Source organism: Primulina huaijiensis, chromosome 1 (assembly GCF_012295235.1).
Source record: "Primulina huaijiensis isolate GDHJ02 chromosome 1, ASM1229523v2, whole genome shotgun sequence".
Classification (NCBI taxonomy): domain Eukaryota; kingdom Viridiplantae; phylum Streptophyta; class Magnoliopsida; order Lamiales; family Gesneriaceae; genus Primulina; species Primulina huaijiensis.
The window spans coordinates 3,101,156-3,121,654 of record NC_133306.1 but is presented as its reverse complement, the minus strand read 5'-3'; the positions used below and the strand labels follow the sequence as shown (position 1 = coordinate 3,121,654).

Genomic DNA, 20,499 nt, shown 5'->3' with positions numbered 1-20,499 from the left:
TTCGTGTGTTTTTTTCGTCAATTTTGCTACACAAAACTACGGAATGTTTGGTTACATGACGATGACATCCAACGATCACCATAAATACGTTGTCTACTGCTAATTTTGCCGACAGCTTTTCGATCACAAATTAATGATGACTGTTATCTTTCTAAAAATTTAATAAAGTATAAATTATTAAAATACTTTAATAAAAAAAAATTTTATCTTCCATCATGCACACGTCAAGGATAACATGATTAATGACTTGTTATCTAAATAAAAAACATATATAAAATTAATAGTATTTTAGATTTTGTATTTTAAAAAATTAGACATAAAACTCTTTATTTTTATAATATAAATTTGTTTTATTTGTTTTATAATAATAATAATTTATTAACTTATTAATACTGTTAAATCGTTTCACATAGTTTGTGCAATTAACACATTTTTTCATATCTCTTTTCTATGAAAATTTCCACATGTTTTCCCCACACTCTCCGATCAGATTTAACCCCGTCAACTTTCTTCAAACACGAAACAGGTAACAAGTTCAAATCTCTTTGTTGTAATCCGGATATTGGTTGTGTGCTCTTATGATTAAAGCAAAAACTTGTATCAGACAGTTTCACATTCGTATTTTGTGAAATGAATCTCTTATTAGAGTCATATATAAAAAAATATTATTTTTATTGTGAATATTAATAAAGTTCATCGTTACATATCCAATTTTTCAAAGAGCAAGAACTTAAAGGTATGATTTCTTGATTTCATTCACACATAATTTAGAAGCAAATTGTTTGTACAACTTGCAAATTCAATTAACTAAGGCACACAAGTTTTATTTCATAGCGTGGCAATCTCAATTCAGCTTGGTTAAACTTACAATTACTGTGTATAAGCAAGGGGTGCTTCATATTTGGTGAAGAGCCTGTAGGAGGAAATCAGTGAGACCCCTACATAACAAAGCGTGGCAGAAAATGTGATGGCTACCGATGCGGTAGCCTTCCGGCAGAAACCATCGTACGTGCCACAAGCTTCACTCCATGTTAGGTCTACATCGCCTTTGTATGCCAAGTACACCACCTCCGCAGATACGGCTCCGGCTGCTAGTATAATGTACGTGAACAGCTACAACAAGAAACCCAAAAAAAAAAGGGGTAAATGAAAAAATAATGAGAAAAAAGAAAGCGGTAACTCAGAAAAGGATCAATAAATGGAAAATGGTTGAAAAGTCTTGAGGAATCTGCGTTGGTCTCTGTGTGTCTGTACTTGTTTATTATATTTATGTTAATTTGTAGAAGAAACCTGGTCGAGGAGAAAGAAGGTCCAAGCCCAGGACATTGTGGACGGGCGGGGCATCGCCGCCGCGACAGCCGACAGCAAGGAGTAGCCGGCACAAATCCCACTCGCATGCACTAAATATCTACAAAAGTGAAAAAAAGATTAGTAAATCAGAAACTGTGACATAATTACCTATCAATTGATTAATTATGTATCATGAAATTAATGGTTTCTTTCACTTTATACTAGAGACCGATCGTAGGAACCCAAAGTTAAATACATACTTGAAAGATCCAAAATCAGAATAAGACAAGGAGCCATATTCATCAGTATGAGAATTCTTGAGCATTATTACAAGCGACGCTATGCAGAGGGCCATCGGCAGGATCCTCAGCAGCGTCTCCGTCGTGCGCATGGCGGCACTTCCACTTTCATCCGCCGCACCTAGACCCATTTCCACCGCAGTCGAGCCCGAGGAAACTGCACTAGCTTTGGTATATATCCATAATGCTACCTATTGCTATTATTATCAAGAAAAGTTGGATTAGTACTAGACGAGGGCTAGCTGCTTCAACTACATAATTAATACCCGCAACTTAGGTAACGTTTTAGGTACATTGAATTAATAGACATTAATGGCGGCCACACTTTCCCATGCAGGCCCCTTTTGTGCATGATACGTGCTGTCATTTTTGTATCTTGTCTCATTTATTTGCCATAATCCTGATTGAAAATTGTTATTCTTTTTATGTTTTAAATTATAAAACTATCAGTTTGCAGAATATATCGGAAAATAATTCTATTTCTTTTCACGTCAGCGTAATTAAAGGCCAACTTCCATTTTAAGTCAGATATCAAACTTTTTGGATCAAGAAAGTTGAGAAATCAAATAAATTAAAATTTTCATGTAAAAGTTCAGTTTGTCATTCCTCATTTAGAGAATATGATTTCTAGCCCTGCCCCGTACCATGCACAAGGCGAGTTGGCCTTGTTCTTCCCTCAAGGTTCCAGTGATCTTTACATGATCACACGCACTTGAAGAAAGTAGGGGCCAATTCATGTCATAACTTTTAATGTTTTCAGCTACCTATTTGTTCTTTGATTCAATACCATGTATGAACGGTCCATGATCCTACAATATTATGTGTGTGTGTGTGTATTTGTGCGTGAGAGGAGGGGTGGGGTGGGGTGGGGTAGGGAGGGGAAGAATTCATTATATAACCAATCATGAGGAGAAAAGTAGAGGGGAATAAATTGGTAGACGTGGAACTCAATGTGACCAAAGAAAGGGCTTCTTTTTAAGGGAAACATTTAGTTATTGTACGTTAATGATCGATCGGCTGGCTAACATTATACATAACAGCTAAGTGTAGTTTTTTAGGGTATATTAATTTTTCCATTACTTGGAGTCTCTCTAATAAATTAACAATTTGTACATGAATTATTATAAATGACTCAATTAGTATATTATCAAACTAAAAAAAATTTACCCTTAATTAAATTGCTATTATTAAATTCAACTAGGTACATATTGTTTTTTTCAAGATTATTTTATNCAATATATATATATATATATATTATAATTATATATTAAATATAACTAAATTAAAACTCGATTAATAAATTATATACACAACTAAAATATATTTTTGTTTATATTTAAATTATAGTACACGTTTTAAAATCGCAGAATGTATCGAAAAAGCTTTGATCAAATATATTATATTTGAGTATATAATTTTTTAATTAGATATGTTTGCATCAATTAATAGTTTACTCTTTTATCAAAAATATAAATTTTAAATAAAAATATTTTGTGAAAAAAAATTAAAATTAAATAATCTTGAAGATAAAATATGTATTTAATTGAATTCGTATTAAAAAAAATTTAGTTTAAAGGTAAAATTGACTTTTTAGTAAATTAAATTATCAACACAGCTCTTTTGACACATGACTGGTGGTTAGTGGGTGATCGTCTCCTTTGGAAACATTAATATTAAAATTGACCTGTGTTTTATATATTTTGTTTTGATATACTGCACACCTACCGTGCACACCTATGTGAGCACCGATGAGGTGTCACTCACCTATTGGATGTGATGAAATATAGAAAAATTGTGCATCCAATAACTAACTTATTTTCACCTTTGTAAATTTTACATTGTCCATGCGAAGATAATACAATATGGTATTGAGGCCATGGACCGGACCCAATACGATGATGGACAGAAAAAACTTATGTGAAACGGTCTCACGAGTCGTATTTTGTGAGACGGATCTCTTATTTGAGTCATCAATGAAAAAAAATTACTTTTTATGCTAAGAATATTACTTTTTATTGTGAATATCGGTATGGTTAACCCGTCTCACAGATAAAGATTTGTGAGACTATCTCACAAGAGACTTACTCATATGTGTGTGTGAATTTAGATAAAGGGACTGAAATTATGGCAATTTAAGAAATTGTTACCCTGTAAATGTTATTAATAAAGATATGTAACAGAATAGAAAGAGACATGGGAATTGGGATCGAGAGGGACCGAGCAATGGTCGATGAAGATTGAAATAAGATAGTCGATTTGGCAAATAGGATTTAACACGGATAATAAATGTAATTTGATCTGTGATATAGTTTCATATTGTAGATCACTGATCTAACAATTAAAATATCAATTAAAATATATTAATATACAAATTATACGGTAGTGATTCATATGAGTACGAGGAGTCCCAAATTTTCAGTATATGTTTTTTTGTTTCAAGTCAAAAAATTTAACATATATGAAGAAATTCAATCACTTTAATTCAGAAAATGAAATAATTGCAAATATAATATAGAATTTTTTTTTTGTTTGATTTTTCGATTTGAAAGGCAAAGGATTTGTAGGATTTGGTTTAATTTGCAAACTAGAACCTACGAGCTGCAGATCAAATTGAACTTTTCGATTTTTCTTATTATTATGAGGAAAATTGGTTTTTGTCCTTTATATTTGAATATTACAATTTTAGTTATTTACGTTATCAACACTGAATTTAGCTGTTAAGTTTGTGACTAGGCATATTACACCCCAAAAGTTAGCTCAAATAGGGAGAAATATTTATGTTTTTATATACAACTTCCAATGATTCAATCCAGTCAATGTGAGAAATCTAACACACTTTCTCACGCAATGAACAAATAGAACGTGAAATTTACAAGATATTATTGGGTGGACCATAAGACATCTAACACACCTTCTCACGCAAATGAACAAATTAATGGAACGTGAAATTTACAAGATATTATTGGGTGGGTCATAGGACGATCCAACATATAACGATGAGTGATCTCTTGTACTATGCTAAGATTGAGACTTGAGCCTAACTCCAACCAAAAGCTAGCTAAACAAAGAGAGATGATTGTCCATGTACATATATACAACTTTCAATTGCTTAATCCAGTAGATGTGGGACATCTAACAAACCTTCCTCACACCCAAAAATGAACAATTTAATCGTGGAGTTAACAAAATATTATCGGGTAACACATAAAACAGTCTGACACATAATGATGAGTCTGATTTCTTATACTATGTTAAGATTAAGACTTAAGTCTAACTCTGAACCAAAATCTAGTTCAAAGAGAGATAGTTGTCTATATATACAAATTTCAAGTACATAATTTAGCCGATATGAGACATCTGACACATCTCTTCACGGCCATGATTAAACAACCGTAGCGTAAAGTTTACAATACATTAACGGGTGGCCCAAATGGCACTCCAAAACATAACGCTAATCTTGATATCTGATACCATGTTAAGATTGTGGACTTAAAATGATTTGATAGCCACCGTATCATATTGTATGTAATCACTATTTTGGTTTCTTGATTGTGCATTATGATATTGAATTATAAAAAAGATTAATTATGTATCATCTTATAATCATAAGATTAATAAGAAACTTATTGAATAATTGTATATTTATCTTTTCTTATAAAAAATAAAATTAATAATAATAAAAAAGCTTACTGAATTATTAAGAAACTTATTGAATAATTGTATATTTATCCTTTTTCATATAAGATAAAATTAATAATAATAAAAAATCTTACTGAATTATTATATATTTAAACAATATATATCAAATTAACACATAAAAAAATATTAATTATGTGTCATCTTACTAGACTGGTCGGCGATCACTTCATACATTCAAACTGTGTTTCATGACATCCTTTCAGACCCTTGCGAGTTTAGAAGCCGACAAGGCGAACACATCTTTATTTTTCTTTAGACATTTCTAACATCCAACCCTTTTGGGATTATGTCAGGGTTTTGGCGATTCTAACCCCACCAGACGAGGAAGATATGATAACTTTCTTGCAATCTTCTTCTGTAGTTTTTCTGCTCTACCTGTATTTCTTCAACATAATATTTCTGAGCTATTTTCTGATCACCCTTAACTTTCGCAACTACTCTTCCAACATGAAACTTAATATTTTGATGAAGGGCTGAAGCTAATACCATGAAAGTGGTCATGACGAATTTCCCCAATATCACAATATTGTAGGCAGAAAGGGTTTCCACAATGATGAAACTAACAATCCGCGTCTTCGTGACAACATGTTCCATCTTATACTCATCCAAGTCCATTTGATCCATAAACTCTTTGAATAATAATTAATCGAGCTCCCATAATCAACAAATACCAGAGCTACTTCGTAGTTAGCTATTATGGTTCGGATAACCAACGCATCATTGTGCCGTGACCAAGTCCGAATGATATTACTGGCTTAGTTCGAATCCTCTTATCATTGCTTTCTGCATTTTCCATCTTTACCAATTATTTGAAAAAAATTCCATGGTTTTAAGCCTTGAATGAAAGTGATGATCATCAAATCTGGGGCTGCAGAAGATATTTACACCAACCTAATATTGAACTTGTGAATATAAGTGCTCAGACTTTCTTGTTCTTATTGTCTCATACCAGAAAAAATTAACGTGGTCAACGTTTTCTTCTTGCTGCTAGCTAATCAATGTAAGATCCTGCTAAAATCTTGGAATGATCGGATATTTCCTGGTTCAATTAGATTAAACCGCTATTGAGCTGCCCCTATTAAGGTGTTGAGGAAGACCCGACATTTGATGGGGTCGGCATAGTGGTGTAACAAAGCAGCATTCTTAAATTGGGAAAGGTGCTCCTATGGATATCTTTTTCCGTTATATTCCCCTATATTGGGAAATCTGAAGTGCTGGGGCTCGGCTGTCAGGATTTTCGTTGAAAAGGAACAGCTCGGGCCGACGAGGAGGAGTGAAGTCCTCTCAGTCTCCCACGAACGCTCCATCTCCTTGCACAGTCTTCTTAGCTTTTCAGTGTAAGCATTCTAGTTCTGTGGAGTTGGTGGGGTGGATTATTTTCATAACTTCGATCCAACACCTACTCAACCATAGCTGTGATCAGCTGATTAAGTTATGCGACATGGAAACCCTAAGGAGGTGGTGGGGTTCACGATTTTCCCCACCTTATCCTCGGCGATTCTTATTCTCCTGATTTTTTTGACTTCTTGATTATGGTTTTCTCCGCAACATGCGCCTTTTCGTCTCTCTCTTCCTCTAACCATCTTATCTTTGTTTTATTCAAATCTTCACATACAACGCCAGTTGATGTAACCAAAAAAAGTACCTTAGATTCAGTCTGGTGAGCCAGGAACTCCTTGCTGATCTGGGGTGGGCCGAACAGAGTCGCTGTATGAATCTGCATGGACAAAAAAAAGTTAGAGTACGCCAGATGTGTTTTTGATGCAACCTCTCTGATGTTTAAGTCAGTACTGAGACAAAACTTAAGTTTGTAATAAAAGTAGTGTTGAATGATAACATTAAGTGAATATGTAAAACCATGTGAAGTACCTGATATTTATACAACTATGAAGAGCTAAATATCTGGTATTAAAAGAACTCTAGTAAAACAAGTCCTTAAAATACGATATTTGTAGTGAGATTTGGACTGATCTGATTTTATCTTTAGCAGATTATAAAATTTGAATGTATCATGATATCTTCGGAATTCTATCCTTGTCATTAAAAATTTGTTTGGGTGTTCTACATTCGTGAGACTTTATTTGTATCAACTCTAGTATTCATTTGAGCTTGGCTCGACTGACTATGCCATGAGCTCGGCTAGTCGCGGTCCTTCACTTCTTGGAAGACTCTTCCCTAGCTGATATCAGTTTGGATTCCATGCAAGGTTTTAAGCTCTTATTCTGGCCTGATTGTATCAGATATGAACCCATCATTTTTGTAAATGGGCTGGGTCTTGAATAGTTCAGGCCGGATCCGAGTCGGGTCGGTTACAGGGGGTATTAGATTTGGTGAGCATGCGTATATATGGCAGATACATATATAAACTCTACACACGTAGGTAACCATGATTCTCCAAGAGGTTCTTAGGTTGTACCCATCAGTTCCCATAATCGTTGGAGCACCTGCAAAGATGGCTAAACTGGGAAACATGAATCTGCCAGCAAGGGTGCAGTTGACCCTTCTGATTGGATATTGAACAAGGGAAAAGTTGCGAAACCAAAATCAAGCCAGGATTGTCCGAATAATGCAGAAATAATGGATTCAAAGGATCATCAATGGTGAAATTGCCATTGGAAGAATTAGATGCTTCAAATTGAGCAGGCTCCATGAAGCAAGCAATCAAAATCCAAATCCAAAACAAATTCAGAGAGAAACGCAGTAGCAGAAAACCTCAACTGAAATACATGTTCTATTTGGTAAAATCACTGTAGTACTACGAAGTAAACAAGTGTGCATCTGAACATATATGCCGTGAAGTCAACGATCCAGGAATGAGAACCAGAAATAACAGGTAATGAAGCCAAAGAAAAACAAGTACCTGTATGATAAGAAGAAGAGACTGCAATATCATGTGGTTCCCTGGACACTGAAGTTGACGCCAAATGATGTGACAAAAATGAAATCAGCTGCTGGCATTGAGAAGGATCGATGTGAGTGAGAAAATCCTTAGCATCCCTGGATAGAAGGAACAACAGCTTACTGGCTTGACAGTTACATCTCCTGGAGCCGCGCTATGCTCATCGCGCTATCTGTTAAGAACAAATTGGGATTTGTTGTTGGTTCTATCTCTAAGCCCTATGCTAATGGTCTTCCTCTTCCTCTGGCCTCAATAATGTTGTAATTTCATGGCTCGAAATATCTCTTAGCATACTTTGTCTGATTCTGCAGCAGCGATTTGGCTTGATTTGAAGGAGCGCTTTCAAGCGCAACAAACGCAAAACATTTCTCCTACATACCATTCAGCTCGGGTACTCGAGGCTGTATAGGACAAAACTTTGCGATGATTGAGGCCAAAAGAGCTATGGCAATGATATTACAACACTTCAAATTCGATCTGTCAGGTTCATACAAGCATGCTCCCTTCTCAATTACCACTCTCCAGCCACAGAATGGTGTTCCTCTGATCCTGCATCAGCTCTAACCAGATTTCACATTCTTGGATGATTGTTTTCCAGTTACAAATTATGGTTGCAATAAATATTCTACATTTTTGTGGATATAAAATATAAGGCAAAAACTTGTGTGGGACGGTCTCACGGATCGTATTTTGTGAGACGGATCTCTTATTTGGGTCATCAATGAAAAAAGTATTACTTTTTATGCTAAGAGTATTACTTTTTATTGTGAATATCGGGAAGGTTGACCCATATCACAGATAAAGATTCGTGAGACCGTGACACAAGAGACCTACTCAAAATATAATCACATGCTACAACTCGTTGTGTAAGGATTGAGAATGTTTATAACTTCTAAAAAATTGATTTTTTTAAACTTTTTTTAGATATATCTATAAATTTGTAAAAAAATCAATAATCAATTTTTTTTTAGAGTTTTCAAACCCTCTCGAAAGTGAAAAGACAAAGAATATATAATTATCATTTACTCGATGTCATGTTCAGTAATTTTATTTTAACATTTAAATTGTAATAATTATTATAGTTTTAAATATGTGATAAATTAAATAAAGATACATACGAATCACCATAGAATATTTTTAAATTAAATAGGCAATTTTTATTTTATTTTATATATTGTGTGGAGTTTATTTTATTAAAAAAGATTTAAAAACTGTGAAAGGTGTTGTGAAAAAGTAAAAATTTACGGTAAAAAGTAAAAATCTCAAACTCTCAAAATTATCACACTACACACTTTGTAATATTTTTCTCTCAACTCAATTGTGATTTTCTTCACAAATGAGAGATCTATTTATAGAAAATCTTTACAAATAATCCAAAAATAAAATCATCATTACCTACATCATCACACACTAATTTTCCATATTTACAACTCTTATTTTCAACATTCAAATATTCAACATACACATTTTTAATATTAATTTTCAACACTCCCCCTTGTGATGATGATCATTATACGATGATGTCTTCATTACGTGTTTTTGTACTGCCTCATTAAAAACCTTACCAGGAAAAACCCATTGGGATAAAAACCATAGTAAGGAAAAAAGAGTGCATTGTAAACTCCCCTTTATGTTGACACGAACAATTCTTCACAGATTTCGTAGATTGTGCATCCCAATATTATATATATGCTTTCTGAATATTGTCGTAGGAAGTGCCTTTGTGAAGAGATTTGATGAGTTTTCACTTGATTGAATGTGACGACATCAATACATTTATTCTTCTCAAGCTCCTTGGTGAATGCGAAGAACTTAGGAGGAATATGTTTAGTTCTGTCGCTTTTTATGTATCATTCTTTCATTTGAGCAACACATGCAGCATTATCTTCATATAGTATCACAGGCTTCTCGTCGAATGATAATCCGCATGAGATTTGGATATGTTGAGTCATTGATTTTAACCACACACATTCACGGCTTGCTTCATGTAGTGCAATAATCTCGGCATGATTTGATGAAGTTGTTACAAGTGTTTGTTTCTGTGAACGCCAAGAAATTGCAGTGCCTCCACGAGTAAATACATATCCAGTTTGAGAACGTGCTTTGTGTGGATCAGATAAGTATCCAGCATCGGCATAACCAATTATACTTGGATTAGCATCTTTTGAATACAAAAGTCCCAAGTCTGTCGTTCCTCGTAGATAACGGAATATATGTTTAATTCCGTTCCAATGTCTCTTTGTTGGATATGTGCTAAATCTTGCCAATAAATTTACGGCAAAAGATATATCAGGCCTTGTACAATTTGTAAGATACATAAGGGCACCGATAGCACTTAGATATGGTACTTCTGGACCAAGAATATCTTCATCATCTTCACATGGACGGAATGGATCCTTTTCTATGTTTAATGATCTAACAACCATTGGAGTACTTAAAGGATTTGATTTGTCCATATTAAAACGTTTATTTAAGGATCTTTTCTGTATAATTTTTCTGGTGAACAAATATTCTTCTTTTTGTTCAATTTGTAAACCCAGACAATACTTGGTTTTTCCAAGATCCTTCATTTCAAATTCTTCTTTCAAGTATGACACAACTTCTTGAATTTCCTTATTTGTTCCAATGATGTTTAAATCATCAACATATACAGCAATAATTACGCATCCGGATGTTGTTTTCTTAATGAAAACACAAGGGCATATTGAATTATTTACATATCCCTTTTTCATCAAGTGATCACTTAGCCTATTATACCACATTCTGCCGGATTGCTTCAACCCATATAATGATCTTAGTAATTTCACAGAATAACATTCTCTGGGTTTTGAACTTTGTGCTTCAGGCATCTTAAATCCTTCAGGGATTTTCATATATATATTACTATCAAGTGATCCATATAAGTAGGCTGTAACAACATCCATAAGACGCATTTCTAAATTTTCAGATACTGCCAAGCTAATCAAATACCGAAACGTAATTGCATCCATCACAGGAGAATACGTTTCTTCATAATCAATTCCAGGCCTTTGAGAAAAACCTTGTGCAACAAGTCGAGCTTTATATCTTACTATTTCATTTTTCTCATTTCGCTTTCGAATAAAAACCCATTTGTATCCAACAGGTTTTACACCTTCAGGTGTAAGGACTATAGGTCCAAAAACATTACGTTTATTTAGCGAATCCAATTCAACCTGGATGGCATCTTTCCATTTTATCCAATCCTGCCGATTTTTACATTCACCAAAAGATTTTGGTTCATGATCTTCATTATCATTTATGATGTCGATTGCCACATTATAAGAAAATATATCATCAATTTCTTCTATATCTTTTCGGTTCCATATTTTTCCAGTATTAATATAATTGATAGAGATTTCATGATTCTCGTCAGTTTGTGGTTCTGACAAAACATTTTCATCATCATGTGTTTCTTCAGGAACATCATTCTCTATTTTGTGATCATTATGTGTTTCTTCAGGAACATCATTCTCTATTTTGTGATCATTGTGTTTCTCTATGAATTTTCTTTTTCGAGGATTTTTATCCTTGGAACCAACTGGCCTTCCACGCTTCAGGCGTTTAATGACATCATGACTATCTTCAATTTGTTTCTTCGGAATTTCAATTCGAGCAGGGGCATTTGCAGCATGTATATATGATTTAGTTACCCCTTTTGTGTCTGCAAATGCATCTGGTATTTGATTTGCTATTCTTTGCAAGTGCACAATTTGCTGTACATCTTTTTCACATTGTTTTGTTCTTGGATCCAGATGTAACAATGATGATACATACCATGTAATTTCTTTTTCGGTATGTTTCTGTTCTCCCCCTAACATTGGGAAGATTTCCTCATTAAAATGACAATCAGCAAAACGTGCTGTGAACACGTCGCCTGTCTGTGGTTCAAGATATCGAATGATCGATGGACTATCATAACCAATATAAATTCCAATCTTTCTTTGAGGTCCCATTTTCTTTCGTTGAGGTGGTGCAATAGGCACATACACCATACATCCAAAAATTCTCAGATGAGAAATGTCTGGTTCTTTACCAAATGCAAGCTGCAATGGGGAGTATTTATGATATGCACTTGGTCTGATGCGAATTAATGAAGCAGCATGTAAAATTGCATGTCCCCATATAGAAATAGGGAGCTTTGTTTTCATAATCATTGGTCTAGCAATCATTTGCAGACGTTTAATCAATGATTCAGCCAATCCATTTTGAGTATGTACATGAGCAACAGGATGCTCAACAATGATTCCCATAGACATACAATAATCATTGAAAGTCTGGGAAGTAAATTCACCAGCATTATCAAGTCTAATTTTCTTGATTGTATAATCGGGAAATTGATTCCTCAATTTTATTATTTGAGCAAGTAATCTTGCAAATGCAACATTTCGAGTTGACAATAAACATACATGTGACCATCTGCTGGAGGCATCAATCAATACCATAAAGTATCTGAATGGTCCACATGGTGGATGGATTGGTCCACAAATATCACCCTGAATACGTTCAAGAAACATTGGTGATTCAGTTTGGATTTTGGCTGGTGATGGTCTTATAATAAGTTTTCCAAGAGAACATGCTTTACATTGAAACTTATTATTCTGAAAGATCTTCTGGTCTTTCAACGGATGACCATGTGTATTTTCTATAATTCTTCGCATCATTGTTGAACCAGGATGTCCTAATCGATCATGCCAATTGGTTAATATTGAAGAATTATCAACTACCATGTTTGATTCAATGGGACTTATATGTGTATAATGCAATCCAGTAGGGAGCATTGGTAGTTTTTCAATCACATATTTCTTTCCTGATTTATATGTGGTAAGACACACATATTTCTCATTCCCTTCATTCATTGTTTGAGTATCATACCAATGTGAATATATATCATTAAAACTCAACAAATTTCTTTTCGATTGTGGTGAATACAAAGCATAATTGATCAAAAATTTTGTACCATTAGGTAACAAAAATTGTGCTTTACCACATCCTTTAATCAAGTCGACAGGACCTGATATTGTATTCACCATTGTTTTTGTTGGTTTTAGTTCCAAGAAATATCTTTTATCTCGGATGATAGTGTGCGTTGTACCACTATCAGGTATGCAAACTTCAGCTTGGTTCATAGCATCTTCCATATTTGCACTTCAAAAAAATATGCAATGAAATAAAATTACTGAAAATAAAATACAATACAATATAACACACTATAAAACATTGTCATACGAGTACATGAAAAAATAAAATATTTTACATATTTATTCCACCAGCAAATTGATCATTATGTGAGAAATCAATCAGAAAATCTCCAGCATCAAAATGAGTTGAACCACTCAAAGGTTCACTGTGTTCAGTAAAGTTGGTCTCCTTTTCTTTCCCCTTTATTGATTCTTTATAAAGTTTACAAAGGTGCTCAGGGGCTCGACAAATACGGGACCAATGTCCTGGAGTACCACATCTGAAACAAGAACTTTCAATTTGGAGTGATTCTCATTAACACTCATATTCTCTTGATGCCTTTTCGATGGATGGTTTGGGACGCTCTTTTGAGATGAGTTATAGAAATAACTATCTCGATTATTTTCAAAACCACAGCCGCGTCCACGACCACGACCACTTCCACGTCTACGACCACGACCTCGATTTTGTCCTCGACCAAAATCTTGTCTATAACTTTGATTTTGGTTTCCAGGTTTAAATTCATTTTTGCTTACGACATTTACTTCAGGAAATGTCGTTGAACCAGTGGGTTGTGCCTGATGATTTCTCATTAAAAGCTCATTATTCTTTTCCGCCACAAGGAGACAGGCGATTAGTTCAGAATATCTCGAAAATCCACGCACTCTATATTGTTGTTGTAGAGTTATATTCGATGCGTGAAAGTGGAAAATGTTTTTTCAAGCATTTCCAATTCGGTAATCTCATGCCCACAAAATTTCAGTTGCGAGATTATTCGATATATCGTCGAGTTGTAATCACTGACTTTCTTAAAATCTTGGAATCTCAACGTATTCCATTCATCCCAGGCGGTCGGAAGTATAACTTCCCTTATATGTTCGAATCTTTCTTTTAATCCCTTCAACAAAGCCATGTGATCTTTTTCAATCAGATATTCACATTTTAATCCCTCGTCGAGATGTCGACGCAAAAATATCATGGCTCTTGCCTTTTCTTGTGATGTGCATATGACATTTTCTTTTATGGTCTCATTTAGACCTAATGACTCAAGATGCATTTCTACATCGAGAGTCCATGGCATATAATTTTCTCCCGTAATATCAAGAGCAATGAATTCGAGTTTTGCCAAGTTTGACATGATGGTACTAAAAAAATTACGATGCATTTTATTAGTTAATGAATATTGCAATACAAAGTAATGGATAAACAACAAATACAAGCATTCGTAAAAATAAAGAAAACACATGAGGATGATATTCTCCGATAAGTACAAGATTCGTGAGTATTATAACCAAAATAATTAAAAATAACTTTGTGAAAGCCATATTCTTTTTTCTTCAAAAATTTGATGAAGAATAATTTTAGAGAAGAAGAGAAAGTTGGAGTGATTGAATGTGTTTGTGAGATCATATTTATAAGGCAAAAACTAGCCGTTTTGTTACCGTTTATGACCGTTGGTATACAAGAAAATAAATGTATGTATTTGTGTAATTTTATGGTAATAATATGGTGTATATAATATTAGTAATGTTTTAAATAATTATGTATATCATATCACAATATTATAATGAACTGTCATAAGATATTTTGTTTAAAAATCTTATAGGCTTTTATACTTGTCGTATCCCTTACCGGGAGTGTGGGATGTCGTCTTAACATCCTCCCAGGATTTATAACAAGTTTTTGAAAAATTTATTTTATTATAACATTATATTATATATTAAGTATATACACAATAAATAAATAAGCAGTAAAATAAATATTATTACTTTTGTTACTTTTTTCTTCTGTTTTGGAGCTTGGAAAAATATGGAGGACTTTTAGAGCTTCGTGCTGATAACGTGTTGTGAAAAAGTAAAAATTTACGGTAAAAAGTAAAAATCTCAAACTCTCAAAATTATCACACTACACACTTTATAATATTTTTCTCTGAACTCAATTGTGATTTTCTTCCCAAATAAGATATCTATTTATAGAAAATTTTTACAAATAATCCAAAAATAAAATCATCATTACCTACATCATCACATATTAATTTTCAATATTTACCATCTTTATTTTCAACATTCAAATATTCAACGTAAGCATTTTAAATAATAATTTTCAACAAAAGGCAACATTTAAATGAAATTTGTGAGAGCAAAACGAGGGGAAGCGGAAGAATGAGCAAAAGAATACTCAAAATTGCTTTCTTCTTGCCAACACCTATCTCCTCCTCATTCCAGTGCTGCTACAGATTCTTAAGCACTGATTATAATCTCCAAGGATTGATAGGCCCTCAAGAAATCGGCGTCTCTGAGGCAAGTACGAACTCTCCGGCCCAAAATCTTTCAGCTCAAGACTTTTCATTTTTAAGGGATTCCATTTCCGAAGCTAAACTCGAAGACTTTGAGTCGCGTAAGTGTTCAAAGGATGCGTTTTCAATAATATCTGCATTAAAAAATTATAGTGATCAGTTGGGAGAGAAATCCCAGAAATTCTTGAGACAGTTTAGAGAGAAACTGGATGAGAACTTAGTGGTTGATGTTTTAACAAATGTTCGTAATTCGGAATTGGGTGTCAAATTTTTCATGTGGGCCGGCAGGCAAATAGGATATACTCATACTTCAGCTGTTTATGACGCTTTGCTAGAGCTGTTAGGTTGCAATAAGAACGACGACCGAGTTCCGGATTATTTTCTCCTTGAACTGAAGGACGATGACAGGGAAGTTCTTGGGACGTTGCTCAATGTGTTGATTCGCAAGTGTTGCCACAATGGGATGTGGAATTTGGCTTTACAGGAGTTGGGGAGACTCAAGGATTTTGGGTTCAAACCATCAAGATTGACTTACAATGCGTTGATCCGGGTGTTCTTGGATGCAGGCAAGTTGGATTCTGCTTTTCTGCTTTATAGGGAGATGTCTCATTCTGGTTTTAAGATGCACATTGATATTTTAGGCCGTTTTGTGTATATTTTGTGTAAAATGGGGAAATGGAGGGATGCCCTTAATTTAATCGATGAGGAAGAGGTCGTCCCCGATACCATGATTTATACAAAAATGATTATGGGGTTGTGCGAGGGTTCTCTTTTTGAAGAAGCTATGGAATTTTTGAATAGGATGCGGGCAGATGCGTGTGTTCCTAATGTTGTAACATACAAAATTTTACTTTGTGGATGCCTGAATAAGGGGAAGTTGGGAAGGTGTAAACGAATTCTTAGCATGATGATTACAGAAGGTTGTTATCCAAGTCCAAAAATTTTCTGTTCTCTTGTCTATGCCTACTGCAAATCTGGGGACCATGCCTATGCCTACAAATTGCTCAAGAAAATGGACGATTGCGATTTTAAACCTGGTTATCTTGTGTACAACATATTGATTGGAAATATTTGTGGCACCGAGAAATTGCCGAGTCCAGAAGTGTTCGATTTGGCTGAAAAAGCTTATAGTGAGATGGTTGATTCTGGAATAGTACTTAACAGAGTCAATGTTAGCAATTTTGCCCGTTGCCTTTGCGAGGTTGGGAAGCCTGAGAAAGCGTATGGTGTAATTTCTGAAATGGTGCGTAATGGATTCATAGTAGAAGCTGGCACATATAACAAAATCATTGGTTTTCTCTGTGATTGCTCAAAAGTAGACAAAGCTTTTTTACTATTTCAGGAAATGAAAAAGAATGGCACCGTCCCAAATGTCCACACTTACTCAATTTTGATCGACAGGTTCTGTAAAGCTGGCCTTATTCAGCAAGCTCATCGCTGGTTTGATGAGATGATGAGGGAGGGATGTAGTCCCAACGTGGTGACATATACTGCAATTATACATGCTTACCTTAAAGCAAGAAAAATATCCAAAGCAAATGAGTTATTTGAGCTGATGTTGTCACAAGGATGTCCCCCAAATATCGTCACTTTTACTGCTTTGATTGACGGGTACTGCAAAGCTGGAGATTTATTGAAGGCTTGTGCAATTTACGAAAAAATGAGGGGTAATGGAGACGCCCATGATTTACATCTTTATTTTGAAATTGCTGATGACAAAAGTAAGGAGCCTAATGTTATGACATACGGAGCTTTGATTGATGGTTTATGCAAAGCGCACAGAGTTGGAGAGGCCCGCAATCTTTTGGATACCATGATAACCAGTGACTGTGAGCCTAATGAGGTTGTTTATGATGCACTTATTGATGGATTTTGCAAGGTTGGCAAGCTAGATGAAGCGCAGGAAGTATTTGCCAAGATGTCAGAACATGGATACAGTCCAAATGTTTATACCTACAGCTCCTTAATTGATAGATTGTTTAAAGATAAACGATTGGATCTTGCTTTAAAAGTATTGGCAAAAATGCTTGAGTGTTCCTGCCCTCCCAATGTTGTTACATACACAGAGATGATTGATGGTCTCTGTAAAGTTGGGAAGACAGATGAGGCATACAAACTGATGTTGATGATGGAGGAGAAGGGTTGTAATCCGAATGTTGTGACTTATACTGCCATGATAGATGGCTTTGGAAAGGCCGGTAAAATTGATAGAAGCCTTGAACTAGTCCAGGAGATGGTCGGCAAGGGATGTGCTCCTAATTACATCACCTATAGGGTTCTAATAAACCATTGTTGTGGTGCTGACCGTCTCGATGAGGCTTACCAACTTCTGCAGGAGATGAAACAAATATATTGGCCGAGTTACATGGCAAATTATCATAAGGTCGTGGAAGGCTATTCTAAGGAGTTGATACTGAGTCTTCAGTTAGTAGATGAAATTGGTAAAGATGATTCAACACCCCTTGCTCCGGCTTACAAAATTTTGATCGATAGCTTTCAGAAGGCTGGAAGAATGGAAATTGCTTTTGAGCTACTTAAAGAGTTTAAATTATTTCCAATCTCTTCATCCGCTGCAATGAATGTGTATTCTTCTTTAATTGGGAGCCTCTGTTCTTCACATAGAGTCGACAAAGCATTTGAGTTATATGCAGATATGATAGAAAGAGGAGAGATTCCTGAATTGGCTGTATTTGTTGATCTTATCAAAGGACTTATGAAAGCTGGCAGATGGGCTGATGCACTTCTACTCTCAGAAAGCTTGTGTTACATGGTATGTGTTTTTTGTTCATCTGCTGTCTCTAATTATTTTCTCTTCGAGTTATTACAATTTCTCTGTTGAGCTAACTATCCTCACACTTTCAATATATTTCAGGGTTTGATTCGGTATATTCAAATTGACTAGCAATTAACCACAGAGTTTTGACCTTGTTTTGTACATCACAAAATGTTAATTTTGTAACGGAAAAAGAATTTTATTTTTGGGATACAGTTTTTTGTTTTGTTTTAAACTTGTGTAAAGGGAAATTTGTGTCAATCTAGTCAAATTACATTTACAAAAGCTTGCACGAATTTACAGAATCACCCTTTGTTCTCATGGTAAAGTGGCGGATACAAAATATTACGAGTTCATGTTGTGAATGGGAACATAGATGATTTTTTTATCTTAGTTTTGGGCTTGAGTTCTTCAAAGAGAGTAGGACAGATATTCACATTTCATTTGTGATCGTGACTCGTCTGATGAACGCTAAGCAGTGTGAATTCTAAAGCTACTGTTAATCTTCAACCAGAGACAAAAAGTAAGTAATAGAGTTGAATAATGGAAAACTGCCACTATGTCGCCCCCAATCTTGATTGAAGGGGCTTTTAATACCTGTTTTGTGAATGGTTACCTAAATCATAATAGATTCCTGTTTACTAAGCTATTTGTCTCCTTTTGTTAATTGATTCTCTGATTTTTCTTTTGCATTTTTTTATAAACAGGACGTTCGATGGTTGTCGAAGGAGTATGCATTAGAAGTAAGCTAGGGTGGTATGCATACTCTTGGTCCTCAAATTGACTATTGTGTCGTGCATCCATGTGAAGATTTAGTTTGCGTGGAAAATCGATGAGAAGGTTGTGAGGTACTGTGCCTCTCGATTTGGTAAGCATAAGTTCAAAGATTCTGGGGCTGTGCCTTATTCGTCTATTCTTATGTGGCCCTCGAATTTGGTACGTGTTTCTGAATGTTTAAGATGATCATTGTGCATAATTTTGGAATCATTTAGTTGTGATTGATGCCATTGGAACAGTGGAATCATAGTAATAGAATGTCTATAAGAGAGTGACGAAGTTGAGGAGGCAGCTTGTCAGTCTTTTTTACCACGATGATTTTATTATTTGTCCAAGTGCATGAAACATACGCCAAATGGAAAAGCTAATTGATGTGGTTTGAAATCTTACAGTTAACATGTTCTAATTTGGTTTTCGTTGATGAAAAAACTCATTGACAAGTGGTGTAAAAATTTCCCATTTGAGCATGATTTTCTTAAACAGCATGGCGATTGAGCAATTCCGATAGATCACAAATAGCTAAAAAAGGATTTACAACTTTGATATCAGGTACATGTGAATTTTGGCAGTGGTCGAGGGTGAACCATTTGCTCAGCGTCCCTTTCAAATGTTGGCAGGGGATGAACGTCTTTCTGGAATTTGGGTGACGAGATTTATTTACAGTTAACATTATTGTGCCACAATTTGTCGGACAGAAACAAAGGAGCACAAGAGACGAGGGTTTTAGGCACTTGAGATGCCAATTTCTTTGTGATTATTGATTCCAGAATAGGACTGCATATTTCCAAAACCCACATCGTCAGGTATGTTTTCTTACCATATTTGACTCTGTACGCCACCTTTTTGACATATTATTGTCCAACTATTATTCAGTCGCGTCAGGTATGTAACGAATAACAATCGAAGATGCAAAAGTATCAAGTGTAATTTGAATATACTATATTGATTAGTTATATGAGAATATAGAATTATGTGAATCTTTGTCGTTGAGATGATACCTTAATCTATGAGAAATTTCTACACCCGTATTGTATGGGTCATTGATTAATGCCTGAGCATCTAGTTTGAGCCTACATTCCTCTAGTGTTGATTTTAAGCTGTGTGACTCGGGTGAAGATTGGAGGAATATACGGCGGGACTATGATCGAGTAAGTGAAGAGTTTGAGCTAGCACATGGTTCACCATAATTTGGATAATTTAGGCTGTGTTACATCTTATCCTGAAGAGGAATCGGCAACACGTTCGGATGTATATCTCTATGGTTCTG

At 34.9% G+C, this 20,499-nt stretch overlaps 2 protein-coding genes across 7 annotated transcripts; one reads left to right on the top strand and one right to left on the bottom strand.

Moving 5' to 3' along the window:
• Positions 1-733: 733 nt before the first annotated feature.
• Positions 734-1,873, bottom strand: LOC140982643 (CASP-like protein 2A1). The gene is made up of 3 exons (XM_073449289.1): positions 1,551-1,873; positions 1,291-1,408; positions 734-1,113 (listed from the first exon to the last, which is right to left on the bottom strand). Exons 1-3 carry the CDS (start codon positions 1,718-1,720, stop codon positions 871-873), a joined length of 531 nt encoding a protein of 176 aa, XP_073305390.1. The 5' UTR covers positions 1,721-1,873; the 3' UTR covers positions 734-870.
• Positions 1,874-15,510: 13,637 nt separating this feature from the next.
• Positions 15,511-20,209, top strand: LOC140977220 (uncharacterized). Of its 6 annotated transcripts, none has more exons than XM_073441916.1 (3): positions 15,511-18,452; positions 19,163-19,323; positions 19,850-20,209. In XM_073441916.1, exons 1-2 carry the CDS (start codon positions 15,549-15,551, stop codon positions 19,205-19,207), a joined length of 2,949 nt encoding a protein of 982 aa, XP_073298017.1. In that variant the 5' UTR covers positions 15,511-15,548; the 3' UTR covers positions 19,208-19,323; positions 19,850-20,209. The 6 variants fall into 6 exon arrangements, with proteins under 6 accessions (XP_073298017.1, XP_073298009.1, XP_073298001.1 ...); XM_073441908.1 differs by having other exon boundaries at positions 19,802-20,209; XM_073441900.1 differs by having other exon boundaries at positions 19,782-20,209.
• Positions 20,210-20,499: the final 290 nt, after the last annotated feature.